The following is a 21,917-nucleotide window of genomic DNA, read 5'->3' as shown; positions in this document are numbered from 1 at the left end:
TATTTGTAAAATCCTAAAATATATCCCAAGTGTAATCTTTTTAAAACCTACAAGATCGTTTGAACTTCGTACTACTTTATTTTTAATATAATTTTGTTACTCAAATATTGTACAAAGAAAAAAAGGGTAAAATAATGTTTTTTTTTCTGAATATCAGTGCACAATCTAATCTAGTAGAATAATAAAGTCTTCAAAGGTCCAAACCAAGCCAAAAAGGGTTTAGTCTACAATGAGAATCAGGTTGTACTCAAATATGTGTGAATACCATTAGTAAGCGGGAAAGTCAGGATCAACTTCTGTTTGCCAAGATGTCAGTCCCCCGACAATGTCCTTAGCTGAGGTGAAGCCAAGCTTATGCAGTAATTGGACTGCTCTCTGCGAATCATTGCCTCTTCTGCAAACTGTATATAGACGAGCGCCTGAAACACTTTTACGCGTTTCCTCTTCCTTTAAAGCAGCAGAGATTTCTGATAATCGGGCCTCCAAACTTGAGAGTGGGATATTTAGTGAATTGGGAAGTGAGATTATGTCAAAATGATGAGCAGGTCGAACATCAACCAAAATATGTGCTTCTCCATTGACAACCTTCTCATTGTATTCCTTGCAGCTTATCCTTGATTCCACAGGTATGAGATTCAACTTGGGTGGAGCCTGCACCCAGATAAGATAGCAAAAACAGACAATTGTTACAAATTTCAAGCATTTTGTTGATTGTTACAGGAACACAAATAAATGACGATGGAAAACATAAAGACTTCCTAGTTAAGCCTCATGCAACAATCATAAAGATGATTCCTCAGCTGTCGTGACAGCATGGAGTTCAACTGCAAAATAGTTTTTGGTTTAAGAAAGGGTAAGTCGACCTGGCCTATATAGATCGTTCTTACTATTCTTTCCTATCATCATAATTCATAGTAAGATTCTATTTAAGATTCTAATTTACGATATTTAATGGCCACGAGTGAAGATTATGTAAGTTGCAAGCATGATGTCAGCTTGCTAAGAGTATTGCAACATTTCATCTCTTATTGTTTGTTGTGTGTGGTAATTAACCGACTTAAATTAAGCAGAGGCTGAAATATTGTTTACATCACTTGGTTGCAATAGTTGCAAAAGGTACAACCAATAGTTAAAGCCTCCTCTAAAAGAAGTTCCCAAGTTACAGAAGGCGGTCTACTAAACTTTGAACACAAGAGTAGAGTGAAGCAGACTAGCAGAGCATAAGTAACAATTATATCTTCGTAAACCAAATGCATGTATTTTTATGATGCCTTATGTGGTCAGTTTGACACAAAAGATAAAAATGATGATTCACAGGATTTTGAAGTAAAGTAACAGGATTACATCATCGAACTACTCATCTGAAGTAAAAGCATATTAACCTACTCCCTCCGTCCCAAAATTATCTTCCTGTTTCTAATTTTGGCTACTAAGGTCCCCACTTTTTCATGTACTATATTAATTAAAATTGAATTGAAAACTCCACCCATGTACTATATTCCACTTTTCCCATGTACTATATTCTCTTTCACATGTACTTTATTCCACTTTTCCATACAACTCAATCATCATTTGTACTTTATTCTACTTTTTCATGTACTATATTCCACTTTTCTTAAAATCCGTGTTTTTAGTCAAACAGGAAGATAATTATGGGACGGAGGGAGTAAATAGAGACCTGCACGTGAATCCAGGTTGTACCAAAGCATAGGTATCTTTCTTAAAAACTCAACAAAGAATGTTGATGATAAGACAATAATCATTTCATATAGAGTGGTATTCAATAGTAAACAATAGGAGACATCTGAGACCTAAACACTTGAACACCCGATTCATCCAATAAAATTCGACTTCAAGAGTATACACCTATAGTGGGCAGCAAACCCAATAGCATACGCTATATAGGAAAAATGTTGATCCCAACCATACCAGCACTTCAAAATAAACTATTAATGTAATAATATTAGAGAACTTCAAGCTCAGAAACACATCAACAGAATAGAAAGTCTTACAGTTGACAGGGGAGTTTGGGTGAACTTCTCGTAGTCAAATTCTCTAAATTGTTCAGGGTTGAATGTAGACTTTTCTCCACAGGCTTCACATTGTGGTGATTGTCCCCGTATTTTGACCTTAACAATAAGAAATAACACCAATAGCAACCCACAAGCACAAATCAGCAGACAGTTATACCGATAAATAATTAAATATTAGAGAAAAGAGTAGAAAATCAGATCAGTAAAACTATACAAATACTTTTCTTAGTTCAATACTTCAACAGATTCATCTCAGGTTGATCTTGATACAACTTCTAAGAATGCCAACTAATATTCTCCACAAACAAATATCAGCAACTCCCAAGTTGGCCCAACACTGCCGTTCTATTAATTCTCCATTCAGCACTAAAAACTACTGTAGTTGCACAAGCCGGCAAACTCCCAATCTCTTTCATTGATCATCACATAATTTAACAAAGAGCTTTAATGTAAAGGAAAATTTTTGTGGGTAAAAGGAGCAAACTTATAGAGTTATTTTTGCCCGTTCAACAGCATATAACACATCCAACAAAATACACATATCAATGGTTGACTATTCAAACTATTACAAATGGAAAGATGCACATTTTTCCTAGGAGATTCGAAAGGCAGTTATTGATAAGTTTCAACATCAGAAATGAGTAATCAATTTAAAAGAACCATACCACACGAATCCTTCCAGACAATGCATCAAATAAAAGCATCCGTCCTGAAAGTGGCTCACCAACATTACTAGCAATTTTTATAGCCTCTAGAGCCTGTAAAATCCCAATGACTCCAGGCACTGCAAAGCATAAATTAGAGATCAATAAGTATCCGCACTTTACTCAGCAGAAGGCTGAATATGAAGAAACAAAAAAAAAAAACCCAAAAGTAGTTCACATCAGAATATCAGATACTGGCATATAGAATTGAAGATGTTGTAAACTAGAACATCAAAACTAGCAACTTGAAAAATGGACAGCCCCTACCCCAATCTTGATTACGCAGACAGAAACTCTGGTAGACTAGAATGACATATCTAAGTGTCTAGAATTCTAGATGATGCCATGACCATTGCCTTTTAATTCAAGTTCTATGTGTTGTTTCAACGCTCTAGAAGCCACATTACTGTAAATGAATCCAAAAGACCATACTTTACAATAGCACCATACACAATCAAACCAGTTGAGACAAAACATGATATTCAGGGAATACAAGAGTATGAGAATATTCCGCAACTCACCTACTCCAAGGACGCCACTGTCAGAACATCTTTGACATGCTGTCACAGGTGGTGGAGTTGGAAATAGGCATCGATAGCATGGACCACCTTGGTAGTTGTAAATGGTAAGCTGTGAACAATTTCTGGTCAGTTCATAAGTGTAGCCAGGCAGCCAGCTGAAGTCTCATAGCACATGATAACTTAAGCTAAAACTATGCATAAAAAAAGGAAAAAAAGGTTATCAAGTAGGACATACCTGCCCTTCCAATCCTACAGCAGCACCTGATACAAGTGGCTGCAGAATAAAAAAAAGATGAAGATGTGAGAGAAGTTGTCAGAGTCTAAGATTGCATTCCCATTGCGGCAAGACGACTTGTATATAACATGTGATTCTATGGCAAGACTCAAAGATCACATTTTCCTACTTCCCTTACACAACACATACGAATAGTTGTGCCTACCATAACATTCTATTGATCTCTTTAATCATATTCCTTCAGCCTTCACACTGTCACAACAACTCATAGGCTGATAGTCCCCAAGTTGTCAAACTGATAAGTGAGTTTTGCTTCATGGAACATAATCAATATACTTATATCATCTAGAAACAAAATATTTATACTTTGCCTATTATACTTCTACTCAGATAATGGTTTTAGCCAATACACATCAGATAAATCTAATCTTCTATGAGTATTAAGTAATTCCAAGTGATAACAGAGCTCATTACCTTTTTTAAAACAACACAGCAGTCATTGATCATGTAGCGACTTGGGGCGTTGTCTGTGGCATCAATTATTAAATCAAACCTGGAAAACACAATCAGTCAGGAGAATTTTCATGTCTCTATCAAATTGGCAGTTAAAGTTGGAAAAGAAAAAGTAAATTAATTTGGGAAAAATACTTGCTAAATATCTCCAAAGCATTTGATGTTCGTAATGCTTCTCTATATTCAACAATCTCAATTGTGGAGTTGATCCTGAAACAAACATCAACATCAGACCCAACAAAAAGTGTTTTATCCTTGGAATGAAGCAAGATCTATTGACAGGAAAGACAAATGGAAGCACAAAGTTATGGTAATCACGCATGTCCAATTATTAATCAAAATAAGGATGCGAGTGGAGAATTACGCACGAGCGACAGGCAGCAGCAGCAGACTCTACTTTGGACTTGCCAATGTATGCTTCAGTGTGGATAACCTGATGACCAGACCAGATCAAAAGATGGAAATACATTATCTTCCAAATTTATGATACTACAGCTAGCAATTAAAAATACAATAAGAACTCCAGAAATCACTAGAAATGATATGAAGAAGCAAACCTGCCTGTGCATATTATTAAGCTCCACTACATCATGATCAACAATACCTATTCGACCTGAAAGACAACCCGAAAACTATGTTGGTTTCGATAAAGTTAATTTCTTTCAATAAGTTATATCGTATCACACAAATGGAGAAAATATCTTCTAGTAGGATAAAGTGCCAGGTGCCAATAACTGCCTTCTAGGTTCAATTTCAAGGCAAAATCAAGAAATTATGTCTTACCGACTCCACATGCTGCAAGATACAACAGAGCCGGTGATCCCAAGCCTCCAGCTCCAACAACCAGCACTGAAGATTTCAACAGATTTGACTGCCCTATAACAAACAGGCAGTAAAACAAGTATTAGCACGCCAATTTGGCTATAATACGGTGTTATTAGAACTTCTACACTGGGGTCGCTAAGCACACAAAAACTCTCGCCAAGCTCACCCTGGTTAACAAATAATATGTACTAAGGCTGATTACTGACTTTAATGTTTTGATTAAGCCAAAATTAGATTCCTTTCCCTCAATTTTGAGCCAAAAACTGCATCAACTCAAGCATTGAAATTCAACAAAGGAACTAATCCAAAATTGTAACAGTGTTCTGTAAGGCGTATAAATTATAAACCCAATCCAAATTGGAGGAATTAATAAGTTTAAATACAAATCATAATTCAGGTAAATATATTGAGTTAACCAAAAAAAATCTAAATTAACTTGAAACTAACAATCGAAAATAAATACTAATTAAACTAAACTAAACAAAACAAATATCATCAAAAATAGAAGAAAAATGAATTGGAAATTTAAATGAAAAGGGAAAACCTTGAACGCCGAAAGAGGGGAGCAAAAGATGACGACTGTAACGGTATATAGCATCGGAAGGTAATCCATGGCGGCTGTGGTTGGAAGCGACAGTGGAGATTGAAGGGAAAGCACCGTTACATTGTTTGGCGAGGGAAGAATCTCGAAGTTGAGATTCTAGGGAAGAAATTCGAGCTTCAATGTCGCTTTTTTGAGCTTTCAATGCGTCGATTTCATCTAGTATTTTACGATTGGGTTCTTCTCTCTGTGATTCCATTGTTGTTCGTCGTGAAGGTAGCAGAGAGAAAGAGAGTGATGAAAAACGCAGGTGATAAAACCCTACGATTTTGACTTTTTTGCTTTAAAGTTTATTTGATTCAAAAGGTCTTGCAATTTATTATGTATGCAGTTTTTTTTGTAACTTTAACCTATTTTTTTGTAATTTTTATATTATAAAATTAAAAAGTTAATAGATAAACATTTTAAAGGGTTAAATGATTAATTTATACATTATTAGTGATTTGAAGAAATAATTTTTATTCAAATGAAAAAATTTATCATTAAACTTTTACATATATAAATGTAACTTTTAAGTATTTTGAGTCAACTTTTATTCCGGTGTACAATATTTATTGTACACCCATTATAAAGAATGTGTGTATTTGATTTTTTTGAAAAAATTACCCCTTATAAAATTTCAACTTTTTTAATTGAACAAATTGTTTTTACCACCTAAAAAAAATCGAAAAATTATTTGTACCACATAAAAAAATCAAAAATATTTTACACCACCTAAAAAAAATCGAAAAATTACTTTTATCACCTAAAAATAATATAAAACTTGTATTTTTACCACCTGAAAATGAAGATAGATGAAATCAATGCGGGGAGCCACAATAGCGGTAATATCTCTTATATTTTCTCTTCTTCCACGATTTCATGTACTCCCATCCGTTCTCGATTATTAGTCTCTATTGGAATCTTGTCACTATCTACAATTAAAGAGAATCTTAATTTATTTCCAATACTCCGTACGTATTTCAAAATATTACAACGCGTGAGACCCTTTGATGGCTAGACCAACGTTTGGTGCAGCACCATCATTTTTGTTCTTGTTTTGTTCATCTGAATATGTAGTTTAACAATATCAAATTTTTATATCTTACGTACGTATATATACGTTTAAATATGGAGTTGAAACGGATGAAAAAGTCAAAACATGACTAATATTTAAGAACAGAGTGAGTATTTAACTTCCTTCTCTTCCCTCGCTTCCTTCTCTTTCGTGAATTCACATAATTTTCCCTTCCATTAATTCATAAAATTGACAAAGTTTAATGGTATTAAAGAGAGGAGGGTGAAAGAGTTAAAGAAAATCGTATAGGGTGAAAATTGGAGGGAAATTCGATTAGTGGGCCTCACATAACAATTTCATCTATTTTACCGTTTTCAGCTAGTAAAAACACAAGTTTTAATTTATTTATTTTTAGGTGGTAAAATACAATTTTTAATTTTTTAGGTGTTCAAAAATAAATTTTTACTTTTTTTTTAAGTGGTAAAAGAAAATTATCCTTTATGATTACCACATTTATAAATGTTTTTAAAATTACTACCTATTTACGTAATATGTCATTTTTTCGCTCATGGGTCCACTTCAAAAACTTTTTTCTTCTTCAATTTTTTCAAGTAAATTGATTTAAGTAAATAAAATTCGTCAATTTCCCTAAATTTGCATCATGGGTAGATCATTCAAGCAATAATCACGAATTCTGAAATTAGTTAGGGTTTTCATTAGTTGAAGGTTTTTTAATTTGTGGGTTTAAACTGAATTGTTTGAGGTTGTCATGTTCTCTGCGGAATCATGTTAGCGATTAATCTATGGACTATACATAAGGACAAACACATGGATGAAGCCTAGCTATTTTCTCTGGAGCATATTCGAGGGGAATTAAGGAAGGGGAATCTTTGTACTAGCATTGGTCATTTGGACTTAGAAAGAGAGCTTGTCTTGACTATGCTATAGCTAAAAACATCAGTATGTTTGGTTATAGGGCCAGTACTTTAGTGTTTCAACATGGAGCGAGCTAGTAAAGAGAAGATTGATATATTGTTTTCATAGGATTTTTGGCAATTACCACCTTAAAAAGTTCCAACTTTTGAAATTATCACATATTTATTTATTTATTGAAAATTACCACCTTGATTTTACAAACGTTTTGAAATCACCCTGTTAACGAAAAACTTAACATTTCTGTTAACAGGTAATTTTGAAAAAACAGTATATAAATTGGTAGTTTTGAAAAAACAGTATAAAGGTTGTAATTTTGGGTCATGGTCGGTTACAGATTTTGACAAGCTCAAGACAACCCCAACTATCCGACACCTGTGGCAGACAATGCAAATATGGCTCCTTCTGTGAGTTCTATTGATAATTGAATCGACACAAGTCCAACGCTACACGACTGTTACTTGATTGTTTGATGCCTGCCTCATTGAAGCACATAACTCGTTCACGTGGGTGTATTCGACTCTTCCCGTCTTGGTCCATACCCAAATCATACTTTTCCGGATTTCCCAATATTGCGATTATCATCTATATTATATATTAATAGTCGTTTCAACAAATACCTATATGTCACGTGATGCTCCCTCAATCCATCCTATCAATCCACTTTCATTTATAAAATGTGAAATATGTTTTACATAAGATTAGAACCTAAGACCTCCAGTTTCAACACTAGAGTGTTATCTAAATGAGCTATAACCTTTACATGTTGTATTTGCAAAATTAGTATTAATATAATATAGAATATTAATTTGTGAATAAAATGCTAACACAATTTCATTAAAAAATATAATAATTACTCCATTCGTCCCTTTTTGTTTTTTACGTATTCCATTCTGGGTGTCTCATTTTGTTCTTTACATTTCCTTAATTTTATATTATCACATAAGTGTGTTAATATTCTATCAAAATTTATGTCCAAGGGTTATTTTAACCAATTAGATTCATTTGGGCATTTATCTCCCACACTCAATTAGGACACTAAATCTTTCACATTTTTCCAGCCATATTTTTGATAAAAGTAAAGACATTTACCTTTAATACCAAACGTAAAGAACAAAAAAGAACAGAGAGAGTACGAAGCAGTTGTTATTCACATGGTTTTTTTTTGTTTCTTCTATTTTACAGGGATCATCAATTCATTTAAAAACGTTTGGCGAGAGTGATGGATAGCTCAGTTGGTTAGAGCTTTCATCCTGATTCCAGATGATCCTGGGATCGATTCTCAACCCCGCCCTTGTGGCTCATTTACACCCAAAAACAAACAAAAAAAAAAACCGTTTGGCGGACCAATTTTTTTTAATTTGCTTCGTCATATCCACTTCCCCGGTCCTCCGCCACTCTACGGTTCCACCCCAGCCTGCCTCCCCTCATCAATTAACCCATTAAAGCCATCCCAAAATCCACCGCGTCAACGCCAAGTCTACCGCCGCCATCTTCATCGACTCTGCAGTCCACAATCCGAAACACGCAATTAGAGTCAGTCCACGATCACACCAAAATTCCCAATTTGCTTAACCAAAAGCCTCAGTTCTTAAGTCTCTTTTTCCTCAAGACACGCATGTGGGTTTGCGAAGTATGAGACTTGCGGGTCATTTGATGATCAGGGTTTAAGCTTGATGTGCTTTTTCCAATGACTGTAGCCCTGAGATGTCAAGTTTGCGAGTTTTGGGGTGCCTGTAAGGTGTTTGATGAAATGCCTAATAGAGATATTGCATATTGTTTGGAATGCTTTGATATGTGAATTGACATATGATTCTAAATGAAGCTTTGGAGTTATTCATAGTATGCGTAGGATGGGGGTGGAGGGAACAGAGGCTGCCATGCTTTGTGCTTTGTGCTCTGTCAGCCTCCTCTGGTTAGGAGCTTTGAAGTTTGTGTTGTGAATTTCCAACAGTTTGAAGAGGATATAATAACGACCTGAAGAGACCTATTGCTATAGGAGGATAAGTTGGATATATATGAAGGTTATAGACTTATAGTAGTGTGTTATGTAGTGATTCATATCAATGAAATGTATGGTAAAAATGGGTCAATTCGCGGGTAAAGCGTATGATGTGCTTGGCACAAGGGGCAAGAAGACTATTATTATACAGAACACAGACGATGGTTACGGATCGAGTTTGCAGCGAATGAGCGTGAGGGTGGCAGCAATTGGCAAGTGTTTGAGTACTCTCTGCAGCATATAATACAAGAGATAAGTACTAATCCTTTCCACTCTTGTTTAGCGCGTTTTTAGGATCATGATACAAAGTTTTGTTGCAGAATGTCTCTATTATATACTGAAAGTCTGAAACTATGTTTATCACAAATGATTTTCACTAGAAAACACATTAGCTGTTAAGTTGGGTGTTAAAAAACACAGAACGAACACTTGACAGGAGTTTGATTAAATTAAGACATCATCTTGTAGATATTGTATTCGTTGTTGTATAACTGATGATCTTTCAAATCTTCAACATGAACGATATATTAATATTAACGAATAATTTTATCATTGATCAATTCATTAGTTGGCAAGTTTGCTTAGAAGAGACAATGTGAAACTAAGCCCGAGGATGACCATGTTATCTCTCAGAGTCTCAATTAATTATAAGATTCCTTGTGTCTTCTGTTACTTTGGTATACATAGAGGCAAAGAAGATGAATAACTCATCAAATCAAAACTTCTATCTTACAATTCTTAGCCTTAAAACAAACTTAAAAGAACATAACTAAAAATGGCTTCTTACCACACTCGATCTTTCAGTTTCCCCTCAAACTCTCACCCAGTTGCTGATCAGTTGGATGCACAATTGAGCAGATTGAGATCATCTCAAGCTGCTTCAACTTCATCCCTCACCAGCAAACTTAGCGGCCTAAATGATTTATACAAGTGTGTTGAAGAGTTTCTTCAACTACCCCAAAATCAGAAAACTGTATCTCAGTCTCAAGGTGAAAATGTAGTTGAGCAAGTGTTGGATGGATCTCTTAGACTACTTGACATCGTTTCAACATCTCGAGATGTCTTGGCACTTTCAAAGGAAAGACTCCAAGACATACAATCAGTGCTTAGAAGAAGGTGTAGTGGTGAAATTGACATTACTAATGAAGTCTCTGAGTACCTAAAATCACGTAAAGCATCCAAGAAGATTATCAAGAAGTGTTTGAAAGATATCAATGCAGTTGACAAAACTAACGAGTCTATTGCCATCGAGAGCATGCTTAAAGATGTGCAAACATTGACAGTTGATGTCTTCAAGTCGTTGTTATCCTACATCGGTGGATCACAGAAAAGTAGCTGGTCTTTCTCAAAACTTGTTCGCCAAGGATCTGAAAAGGAAGCAGCAGCATCCATCAGTGAATTTGAAGCTGTTGATGCTACTCTTAGCCAGAAAAACAAAGTTAATGTTGACATGTCACAATTGGTCAAATTGGAATCCGAAATCCAAGAAATTGATGAAGTGTTGGAAAGCTTGTTTAGGCATCTGGTTAAAACAAGAGCAACTCTTCTCAATGTCCTTAGTAATTAGCTAGAACAGAAATTCTTTCCTGTACAAAATTTTTGATACTTGAATATACATATGAATATACTAGCACAATTTTCTCGAATTTTGTTTGTGTTCTTCAATAAATCAATACTTCCTATCATGCCTTATTACAGTCTCGATATTTTTACAGTATGAGATGTTGAGATATATGGATTAACTTGAGTAAGTTACAAAAAACAGTAAATTTGTTTTAAGAAGAACTCTGTTTTCTCGATGAAGGTTGACTTATCAGAATGACTCCATGTGAAGTATGGATTGAATTGGCTCGTGAACTAGCTGTAAGATTCCAGTTGTCTGCAGGAGCTTCAGAAATATGGTTGTAAGGGCATGGATGGTAATTTATTGTCTCCTATAATCAGGTACTCACCTACATTATATACGGATCATGCATGTACACACGTTCTTAATTTGTTGTTTAAAAGTTATTTAAAATGCAAGTGTCAGATCTTTAATTGATTTGTTAGCTAGCTTACTGATAAATGCTGGTGTCATTTCCACTCGTGTGCAGCTGTTGCTTAGGATCATGATGGACTTACAGGGAGCAGCAAATGACATAGAAATCGAGAAGATGAGCATTGAACGTGTTTATATGATTTTCTCCAATGCAGAGATTGCCTAGCTACTTTCTTGGATCATGTTGACAACTTGTATGTTTTAATATGTAGGTGGATAAGTTATATTCTTAATTCAGATGTCGTTCGTGCAAAGCATTAGATTAGGATCTTCAAAATTTAAATGCTTAGGGTAACCATGCTAGTTAGTTTTACTTATTCCTGGACTAATGTTGTAATGTTGTAAGGAAGAGCATTTGTGAAGGAAATGCAAGGGGAACTCCACAATCTCACAAGAGCCAGATTTATGAGAGTCACACTGCAATCCTCATGCGCATTGAAGAAAGTCTCTGAACCAGAAGCCACCACCACAGATCCTGCCTTTACTGTTGATGTCTCACAAAAACTTAGTCTTCTCTCTCTATAAGATCAGTTTACTGTTTTTATTTTTGTGGTTTGTGTCTGCATTCTTTATATCCATTTCTATCTTACTCGATCTGAATTGTGTGCTTTGTTACAATTAAACTCCGAGTCTATTTTAAGTGAAAAATTTGCTCGTATTGTCATCACTGAAAAGAGGAAATATTATTGACCCTTGTAGTTTTGGTTGACGGCAAACAAACTCCTGAGTTTATTGATTGTTTGTGAAGTATAGATTTTGAGTTTCCAAGTTGGGATAAGCTAACCAAGGGAGTTACAGAGTTGGAACAAGCTTAACACTTAGTCAAATGGTCAACGCCAGTGGCGGACCTTCTAATGAACATGGCCTAACCCCCAAAAGGTTTGAGGGAAATATGTTGTAGTATAGCTTTGCTACCTAGAATTTTGTATTCAGCTCAAAGAAAGAAGATTGAGTACCGTGAGTCCAACAACTTACACCTAGAACAAAAGGTCTTGCGCGCACAAGGTGTACAATAAATTTATTGTACACCAAGATAACTTTAACCCATTTTTTTGTAACTTTAACCTAGTTTTGATTAACTTTTATATTAGTAAAAAAAAGTTGATAGATAAACATTTTAAATGATTAAATGATTAATTTTATACATTATTAGTGATTTTGACGAAATAAGTTTGATTAAAATGAAAAAATTTATCACTAAAAAATAGATAACTTTTACATATATAAGCATAACTTTTAAGCATTTTGAGTTAACTTTTACTCCGGTGTACAATAATTATTGTACAACCCTTGTAAATAAGAATTTGTGCACCTAGAAACTCCCAGTTTAGACCCACTAAAAGTAGCAATGGATTACTATTTATATGAGAGAAAATATGTAAGAGAAAGAGGAAACAATTTTTATTAATGTTTCGATTAAAAAATGAAAGCAGATTACGGATGTTGTTGCGTCATCATTGGTGGCGAGGCGGTGGATGCTTGCGGCAAAGAGGAGAACATAAGGAAGTGGGGACTGGGGAGAGAAACAACGAGAGGAGGAAAAGGCGAGAAAGCGAGAGAGCCGTGAATGTGAGGGAGAAAAGAGGAGGGAGAAAACAAAAATTAAGGCTTAATAACTTGTCAAGAGGTTTAATGAAATTTGGGTTTCATGATTAGTTAATGGGCTCTTAAACCCTTGGGCTCTCAACTTGAATGTGGTTTGGGTTTCATGGCTACAAAAAGAATCCATAAAACTTCAATGAAATAATTTGACTGGACTTCCCACTTTAATGTTAGGAATTCTGGAGAGCTTATCGACGAAATCTATTATCTGAAAGCCAATTTTGGTGGGGGTCAAGGGAGTATGATCAGAAAATTCATTTGCAATGTTGGGAGAAATTGTGCCTGCAAAAGACGAAGGGTGGTATGGGATTTAGGGACCTCAAATGCTTCAACCAAGCTCTCCTTGCAAAGCAAATATGGCGTCAACAATATAATACAGGGTCATTGTTGCATTGTGTTATGAAAGGACGATATTACAAAAACACTTGAATGTTATAGATATTAAACGTGGCTATGATCCTAGTTTTTCTTGGAGGAGTATGTGGGGTCTAAAGCACTTGTGAGAGATGGAATGGTGGGCGTGAAGGAAATAATGCCCTTGGTCCAAGTATGCATTCTATGTTAAGTTTAATAAATGCGGTTCAGTATTAATTAACAAGTTAATAATTCAGTGAGATCAAGTGAGCTGAATGCCTAGCTAGAGGCCGCTTCAGTTCAAGTGGAATTAATGATATTAATCCACAGCTTACTCTTGACTGAACCCGTAGGGTCACACAAATAGTACGTAAACGGATCAAGTATTTAATGGCATTAGATACTCCATCTATGGATATTCGGAATCGACGGATCTTGGTTTCAGTGGGAGCTGAGATCGTCACAGGCAAGAAATGAATACTCCGGAAACGATGATATTGCCGGAAACGGAAATATGGATCGTATCGGAAATATAAATATTATCCAAGTCGTAGATGTTGCCGGAAACAGAAACATGGTACGTATCGGAAAATATTATCGGAAATGGAAATATTGCCAGAATCGGAAATATTGCCGGAAACGGAAATATTGTCAGAATCGGAAATATTATCGGAATCGGAAAATAATTCCGGAAATGGAAATATTAAATATTTGTTCGAAACGGAAATTTATTCCGGAATCGGAAATATTAAATATTGTTCGTATCGGAAATGAATTCCGGAATCGGGAATTTAATCGGAAGCGTATCGTACGAATTAGCATCGGACGAGGCCCGCTAGACGAAGGCCCAGCACGAAGCCAGGCCGTCGCCCAGCGAGCCAACGCACACCAGCGCACGCCAAGCCTCGACCAGGCCCAGCGCAAGGCCAGGCCCAGCTAAGGCCTTGGGCGCGCGCGCACGGAGCGCAGCAACGGGCCGAGCGCTGTGCGCCTAGCGTGGGCCGCAAGGCTTGCGCGGGTGTACGGTGCTCGTGCATTGCATGTGCGGGAATCCTGAAGCAATCAGAATTCGAAGTGTGATTAAATCCTAAAACTATTAGATAATGATTATTTAATTAGAGTCCTAGTAGGGTTATAATTAAATAAATTAGTATCCTAATAGGATTCCAAAACCCTTTCCATAACTCTATAAATACGTGCCTAGGGTCACATATTTTCATAGATTATTCAAGTATTCAAAGTGAGTTTTTGAGAGAAAATTCAGACACATTTCTTACCTAAGAGTGCCGAAAATCTTTAGTACCTTAAGGGCGATTCTAGTTGGTCAATCTTAAGGCGGATCCGGACGTGTTGTGGACTATCTACGGAGGGACGACACTTGGAGTCCTAAAGACTTGTTCTTGTTCGGTTCGGGCGCAGCTAGGGAAGGCACGCAACAAAGAGTATGCATCTAAACTATGCTATATGATTATGTGTAAATAATATGTATTCCTGGCTAAATGGTTTTTCCGCATGATTTATGAATTGTCATATGTATCATAACCTAACAGTGGTATCACGAGCCCCTTATTATTTTCATAATCTAAATTGCATGAACATGGTTAAAAATTACAAATTTGCATGAATTAAAAGGGGTGATTAATTTTCGTAATTGTTAATTAATTGCAAATTGCGTTTATTTAATTATACGTACGCAGTTTTTCGGCAGTTTCTTCGTTACCATCCAAATCGAGTGATTTTTGTGTCAATTCCGCATGTAAAAGGCATTCTAAAATTTTGACAAAATTAGTATTTTTCTGCCGAACCCAGAATTCTCAAATTCGAAGCCTAACTATGACTTTTCGAAGGTTTTAGTTTTTCGAATGCAAAATTTCGTAAATTTAAGATGTTAAATTAAATATTTGCGATTCTTGTTGATAAATCTTGAATTTTTGATTGACCTACTGTATATGTTTAACAAGTTTGAATGCCTAGCCTTGTTAATTATGCAATCTAATTTGTAATTATGATTAATTTGTTGAAAATTAGAATAATTTAGAATTAATTTGATTTTCATAATTAATTATAATTTAATTAGAAACCTATGATTAAAAACCACCATAAAAATTGTAAATTTATGATAAATTTTAAATTTTTATGACCTAGACTTGAATCCATGATAATCGGAAATCAATTGAATAATAAATTTTCGATTTTTCGCCCTAAAATTATGAAATTAATATTATTTATTAATTTGTCATTAATTTTAAATATAAATTTTAAAATTTTATGCGATTCGTTCATATAACTTGCACCCACAAAGCAATGGACGCTTCGTGTTACCCTTAAGGGGTGTTGTATAGTGCGGGCATGCGACGACGAGCAAGGGAGCTCGTCGCCCATGCGGCACGAATGCAATGAGCAAGGGCATGGTGCACGAGCACAAGGCAGCAGCCCTGCCTTGTGTCGTGGGCCACGAGCTATGAATGAATGGGCATGGGCGAAGGCAAGGCACGGCAGTCGCTTGTGGGCAGCAAGCGAGCTGAGCCACAACGCGCACTGCCTCGCGCAAGCGCGCGCAGCCTCGCGCGCAGCGAGCGCAAGCTCGCGTGCCACGAGTGCTGCGCCCAGCGAGCAATGGCTCGCGCACAGCGAGCGATGGCTCGCGCACAGCAAGCGCTGGCGAGCGCGCAGCGAGCACTGGCGAGCGCGCACAGCGAGCGATGGCTCACGTGCATCGAGCGCTGGAGCGCGCGCAGCGAGCACCACAGCGTGCGATGGCTTGCGATGGAAGATGCAGCAGCTATGCGACGAGCGCATGGGCTGCGCGCACATGGCCAGCGATGGCTGTGTGCGTGTGGCCCATGGGCGTGCGATGCGTAGGGTGTTTGCGTTGCGATTAGATCGTTTTGAATGTTTAATTTGAAATTTTTCAGTTTACGTAATTTTAATTAATTTTTAAAATTAATAATTTAAATTATTTTCTTGGATTTTAATTTTGAATATTGTAATTATAATAAATTTTATTTATTCTAATTATTTTACTAAAATTAAAATCATGAATTAATTTAAATACGACTGAAATTAAATTAAACTTTTTGGATTCAATTATAAATTTATATGAGCTTTAAATTTTAATTAAATTTGTATGTTTCCGGTTAGACTTGAAATACATTTTTATGTTTAAAATTAGTAAAGCATATGAATTTATTGGTTTAAGTGGGAGCCCTTTTAGTCATAAACTCTTGATTAGGTCTACAAATCCTTAAGGTTAAAACAACTTGGTTAGAATTAATAAGGACTGAATAATTGGTAGATTATTGGTGCCCTTGATTAATTGCTGCAAATGTTTACGTGATGCATAATGTGTTTTACTAACCAGCTATGTGGGCCATTCATGATAATGAATGGGTGAATGGTATATATTGTATATGTACTGTTTTGCAGGTTATAAGTGACTAGTATGGCCCAAATAGGATAGAAAATATGGTCTGCGTACCATTAATTTGAATGTAATTGGTCTAAAGTACCAAAGCTGTTTTTCAATTCAAATATGGTCTGCGTACCATCAAATAGTTGTAATTAGTTATAGCTTATCCTATTTGAAGAAAATGGTGCCTCCCACGGAGATTTTCAAGACGGACTTTGAAGTCAAAGCTTCAAGATGAAGTCGGGCCATACTAGATCACATTTATCTTGTGCATGCTTTAAGTTATTTATTGCTTTAAATATGTCTTAATTATGCATAAGATTGTGGCTTGATTATGTTGCATGATTAAGGATTTTAGTTCACTTAAAATCTAACCAACATAGTAAGAGCCTTAAGTTCCAAACTTAAAAATTGAGTTAAAAGGTGCCATGCCAAAATATACACTTGCTTGGATATCATGTACATCAATCTAGTAATAGTTTTCGCTCAGCGAGGTGTTACTTATTGGTCCTAAAGGGGCAAGGTACACAAATAATTGTGAGTACATGTTAGTTTTGGTGAAACTCAACGATATAAGTAAGGAGTCCTTTTATGTCGTGGCAAAATCGATAGGTTTACCTAATAAGTTCTTAGATGTACCTATCAACCAAGAATAGTTTCTAGACTATTAGCAAAAGGCTTTTGCTTACCTAAGATGTTCTAGGATTAAGTCGACAAACTATGCTTAGTTCTTCAATGATTTTAGGATCTTGGAATCATTTTATTCACACCTGCCGGAACACATAACTTGAATAAAATGCTTAATAAACATTGAATTATGCATGTATGCTAGAATTTAAGTTTATTAAGAGAAACTGTGAATGGTTATTTATTTGTTTATTCTTTTCAATTGTAGTTTTTAATATGGCAAACAACAATTCATTCAACATTCGATCAATTCTCGAAAAGGAGAAGTTGAACGGGAAAAACTTCCTTGACTGGCAAAGGAACTTGCAAATAGTTCTTATGCAGGAAAAAAAGGAGTATGTCCTAGATGAGGCGATGCCCGAAGCCTCAGGCGACGGGGTCACTCAGGCAGCCCTCAATCGTTGGATTGATGCCAACAAGGATGTGAAATGTCTAATGCTCGCCACCATGAGTGCGGATCTGCAGAAAACGTTCATCAACTCAGATGCTTTCACAATCATCAGTGAGTTGAAGAACATGTTCCAAGATCTGGCTCGAGTCGAAAGATTCGAGACTCATAGGCAAATTCTTGAGACCAAGCTTAAGAAAGGCGAGCCCGTAAGTCCACATGTTCTCAAAATGATTGGACTCATTGAGAATATGAGTCGGCTGGATCAGCAATTTTCTCAGGAAATGGCTATAGACACCATCCTCCATTCTCTTCATAGCGGGTATGATCAGTTCAAACTGAACTACAGTATGAATAGTCTGGACAAAACGCTCACTGAGCTTCACGGTATGCTGAAGACCGCTGAAAAGACGCTCAAAAGTGATAAGCAGGATGTGCTTATGGTGCGTGGGGGCAAGTTCAAGAAATCTGGAAAGAAGAGGAATGCTAAGAAAGGTGGCGACAAGGCCAGCCCAACTAAGCAAACTGGCGCCAAATCTGTAAAGAGGAAGGTCAGTCAACCCACTTCTGAATCCGAATGCTTCTACTGCAAGAAGAAGGGGCATTGGAAGGGAGATTGCTTGAAGCTAAAGGAAGATCAGAAGAACGGAACAGTCGTTCCATCTTCAGGTATTTTCGTTATAGACTGTATACTTGCTAATTCAACTTCTTGGGTATTAGATACAGGTTGTGGCTCACACTTAAGTTCCAATCCACAGGGACTAAGAAGAAGTAGAAAGTTAAGCAAGGGTGAAGTCGACCTACGAGTGGGAAATGGAGCACGGATTGCTGCATTAGCTGTAGGAACTTACTATTTGTCGTTGCCCTCCGGGCTAGTTTTGGAACTGGAAGAATGTTTCCATGTTCCAAGTCTTACTAAAAACATCATTTCAGTTTCTTGCTTAGATGCTAAGGGATTTTCCTTTTTAATAAAAAACAATAGTTGTTCGTTTTATTTTAAAGAGATGTTTTATGGATCTGCTAGATTAGTCAATGGACTTTATTTGTTAGATCACGACAAACAAGTATATAACATAAATACCAAAAAGGCCAAAAAGGATGATTCAGATCTCACCTATCTGTGGCATTGTCGATTAGGCCATATAAACTTGAAACGCTTAGAAAGACTTCAAAAGGAAGGAATTCTAGAACCATTTGACTTAGAGGATTATGGTAAATGCGAATCATGTTTACTTGGCAAAATGACAAAGCAACCTTTCTCTAAAGTTGGAGAAAGAGCAAATGAACTATTGGGTTTAATCCATACAGATGTATGTGGACCAATGAATACAAATGCTAGAGGTGGTTTCAGCTACTTTATCACTTTCACTGATGACTTCAGTAGGTATGGTTATGTCTACCTAATGAAGCATAAGTCTGAATCCTTTGACAAATTCAAGGAATTTCAGAGTGAAGTAGAGAATCAATTAGGCAAGAAGATTAAGGCACTGCGGTCTGATAGAGGCGGTGAATATCTGAGCTATGAATTTGATGACCATCTGAAAGAATGTGGAATTCTATCAGAATTGACTCCTCCTGGAACACCACAATGGAACGGTGTGTCGGAACGGAGGAACAGAACCTTGCTAGACATGGTCAGGTCAATGATGGGTCAGGCCGAACTTCCATTAGAATTTTGGGGACATGCACTAAATACAGCTGCACTCACTATAAATAGAGCTCCGTCTAAAGCTGTCGAAAAGACTCCATACGAATTATGGTTTGGAAAGCCTCCAAATGTGTCTTTTCTTAAGATTTGGGGATGTGAAGTATACGTCAAACGATTAATTTCAGACAAACTTCATCCAAAATCTGACAAATGTATCCTTGTGGGCTATCCAAAGGAAACAAAGGGGTATTACTTCTACAATACATCTGAGAACAAGGTGTTTGTTGCTCGAGATGGTGTCTTTTTGGAGAAAGATCACATTTCCAAAATGACAAGTGGGAGAAAAGTAGACCTCGAAGAAATTCGAGTCGAACAACAAACTCTAGAGAATGCTCAAGATGACATTCATGATGAAACTCAGAGATCTTTAGAAGAATCTGGTGAGAATCATGGTCAAACTAGAAATGTTGCCCCGCGTAGATCGCAAAGATATAGATCTCAACCGGAAAGGTACTTAGGTATTTTGACGAACGAGAGCTATGACGTTCTATTACTTGAAAGTGATGAACCTACGACTTACAAACAAGCTATGACGAGCCCTAGCTCCAAGCAATGGCAAGAAGCCATGCAATCTGAATTAGACTCCATGTCTGAAAACCAAGTATGGGATTTGGTCGATTTGCCAGATGGCTACCAAGCCATTGGAAGCAAATGGGGTTTCAAACTGAAAAAGGACAAGGATGGGAAACTTGAAGTTTTCAAAGCTAGATTGGTTGCAAAAGGTTACAGGCAAGTCCACGGTGTGGATTACGATGAAACCTTTTCACCAGTTGCAATGCTAAAGTCTATTCGGATAATGTTAGCAATCGCTGCATATTACGATTACGAAATATGGCAGATGGATGTCAAAACTGCTTTCTTAAACGGCGTTTTAACAGAAATTGTGTTTATGACACAGCCTGAAGGTTTTGAGGATCCAAATGCTAAAAAGGTATGCAAGCTAAAGAAGTCAATCTACGGATTGAAGCAGGCATCCAGGAGCTGGAATATACTTTTTGATGAAGCAGTCAGTGACTTTGGTTTCATCAAGAACGCAGACGAATCTTGTGTATACAAGAAGGTCAGTGGGAGCAAAATTGCTTTCCTAGTATTATATGTCGACGACATATTACTTATCGGAAATGACATTCCTATGTTGAACTCTGTCAAGATTTGGCTTGGGAAATGTTTTTCGATGAAGGATCTAGGAGAAGCACAGTACATATTGGGCATCAAGATTTACAGAGATAGATCTAAAAGGATGATTGGACTTAGTCAAAGCACTTATATCAGTAAGGTGCTTGATAGGTTCAAGATGGCGGACTCCAAGCGAGGCTACCTACCCATGTCTCATGGAATGACTCTAAGCAAGACTCAGTGCCCAAAAACACTTGATGAGCGTAGACGAATGAATGGGATTCCATATGCATCATTGATTGGTTCAATAATGTATGCTATGATATGTACACGCCCGGATGTTGCGTACGCACTCAGTGCTACGAGCAGATACCAGTCAGACCCAGGAGAGGCGCATTGGACTGCTGCCAAGAATATTCTGAAGTACCTGAAAAGGCACAAAGATGACTTCCTGGTCTATGGTGGAGATGATGAATTAATTGTTAAAGGCTATACGGACGCAAGTTTCCAAACCGACAAAGATGATTTCAGATCACAGTCTGGGTTTGTCTTCTGCCTCAACGGAGGAGCAGTAAGCTGGAAAAGTGCTAAGCAAAGCACCATTGCAGATTCTACAACTGAAGCGGAGTACATTGTTGCACATGAAGCAGCAAAGGAAGCTATATGGCTAAGGAAGTTCATAGGTGAACTTGGTGTAGTCCCCTCCATTAAAGGACCAATAGCCCTGTATTGTGACAATAACGGAGCTATTGCACAGGCAAAGGAGCCTAGACACCACCAGAGAGTCAAGCATGTACTTCGTAGATTTCACCTTCTACGAGAGTTCGTTGAAAGAAAAGAAGTCGAGATAAGCAAAATTGGAACTGATGACAACATATCAGATCCATTAACTAAACCTCTGCCGCAGGCGAAGCACAACTCGCACACTGCAGCTATGGGAATCAAGCATATTGGAGAATGGCTTTGATGTCTCTGTTTAATGTTTTAAAGTTTTAGAGTTTAAATCTTTGTAAAACATTATTGGTTAATCATTCACAATAAATGAAAAGAATTCTTTTTTCCATTTAATTTGTGGTTTATTAAATGATGAGTCCCTTCAATTTGACGATATATTCAAGATAGACTGTCAGGGCCAGTCCTGTGACTAAGAAATGTCTATCAAGTGAACTTGAATGTCAAAGGTTGAAAATGGTCCCTGGTCGGAGTTTTCTATAAAATTGGACGCATAGAAAACGTTAGACGATTAGAATG

At 36.7% G+C, this 21,917-nt stretch overlaps 2 protein-coding genes across 5 annotated transcripts; one reads left to right on the top strand and one right to left on the bottom strand.

Moving 5' to 3' along the window:
• Positions 1 to 55: 55 nt before the first annotated feature.
• Positions 56 to 5,711, bottom strand: LOC110788718 (adenylyltransferase and sulfurtransferase MOCS3). The gene is made up of 11 exons (XM_021993366.2): positions 5,376 to 5,711; positions 4,790 to 4,882; positions 4,564 to 4,619; positions 4,375 to 4,439; positions 4,142 to 4,216; positions 3,968 to 4,046; positions 3,494 to 3,532; positions 3,259 to 3,367; positions 2,699 to 2,817; positions 2,013 to 2,129; positions 56 to 651 (listed from the first exon to the last, which is right to left on the bottom strand). The coding sequence occupies exons 1-11, from the start codon at positions 5,629 to 5,631 to the stop codon at positions 268 to 270; spliced, it is 1,392 nt and encodes a 463-aa protein (XP_021849058.2). The 5' UTR covers positions 5,632 to 5,711; the 3' UTR covers positions 56 to 267.
• Positions 5,712 to 8,685: 2,974 nt separating this feature from the next.
• LOC110788715 (uncharacterized) lies at positions 8,686 to 12,060 on the top strand. 4 transcript variants are annotated; one of them, XR_008932075.1, is made up of 3 exons: positions 8,686 to 9,620; positions 11,169 to 11,308; positions 11,458 to 12,060. XR_008932075.1 is itself a non-coding variant. In XM_056841665.1 (3 exons), the coding sequence occupies exon 1, from the start codon at positions 10,140 to 10,142 to the stop codon at positions 10,929 to 10,931; it is 792 nt and encodes a 263-aa protein (XP_056697643.1). In that variant the 5' UTR covers positions 8,688 to 10,139; the 3' UTR covers positions 10,932 to 11,308; positions 11,458 to 11,596; positions 11,749 to 12,060. The 4 variants fall into 4 exon arrangements, 3 of the variants coding, with proteins under 3 accessions (XP_056697643.1, XP_056697642.1, XP_021849055.2); XM_056841665.1 differs by having other exon boundaries at positions 8,688 to 11,308; positions 11,458 to 11,596; positions 11,749 to 12,060; XM_056841664.1 differs by having other exon boundaries at positions 8,688 to 11,308; positions 11,458 to 11,610; positions 11,749 to 12,060.
• The last annotated feature ends 9,857 nt before the right edge of the window (positions 12,061 to 21,917 follow it).

This window comes from Spinacia oleracea, chromosome 4 (genome assembly GCF_020520425.1).
Source record: "Spinacia oleracea cultivar Varoflay chromosome 4, BTI_SOV_V1, whole genome shotgun sequence".
In the NCBI taxonomy this organism is placed as follows: domain Eukaryota; kingdom Viridiplantae; phylum Streptophyta; class Magnoliopsida; order Caryophyllales; family Amaranthaceae; genus Spinacia; species Spinacia oleracea.
The sequence above is the reverse complement of the archived record's forward strand: the minus strand, read 5'-3'. Positions and strand labels throughout refer to the sequence as shown.

Excerpts from the sequence above, each read along its gene's own strand:
- LOC110788718 (XM_021993366.2), bottom strand. The coding sequence starts at position 5,631 with ATGGAATCACAGAGAGAAGAACCCAATCGTAAAATACTAGATGAAATC. Across the intron at positions 4,883-5,375 it reads CCCCTCTTTCGGCGTTCAAG|GGCAGTCAAATCTGTTGAAA; the intron begins GTTTTCCCTTTT and ends TGTTTGTTATAG. Across the intron at positions 3,368-3,493 it reads CTGTAGGATTGGAAGGGCAG|CTTACCATTTACAACTACCA; the intron begins GTATGTCCTACT and ends AATTGTTCACAG.
- LOC110788715 (XM_056841665.1), top strand. The coding sequence starts at position 10,140 with ATGGCTTCTTACCACACTCGATCTTTCAGTTTCCCCTCAAACTCTCAC.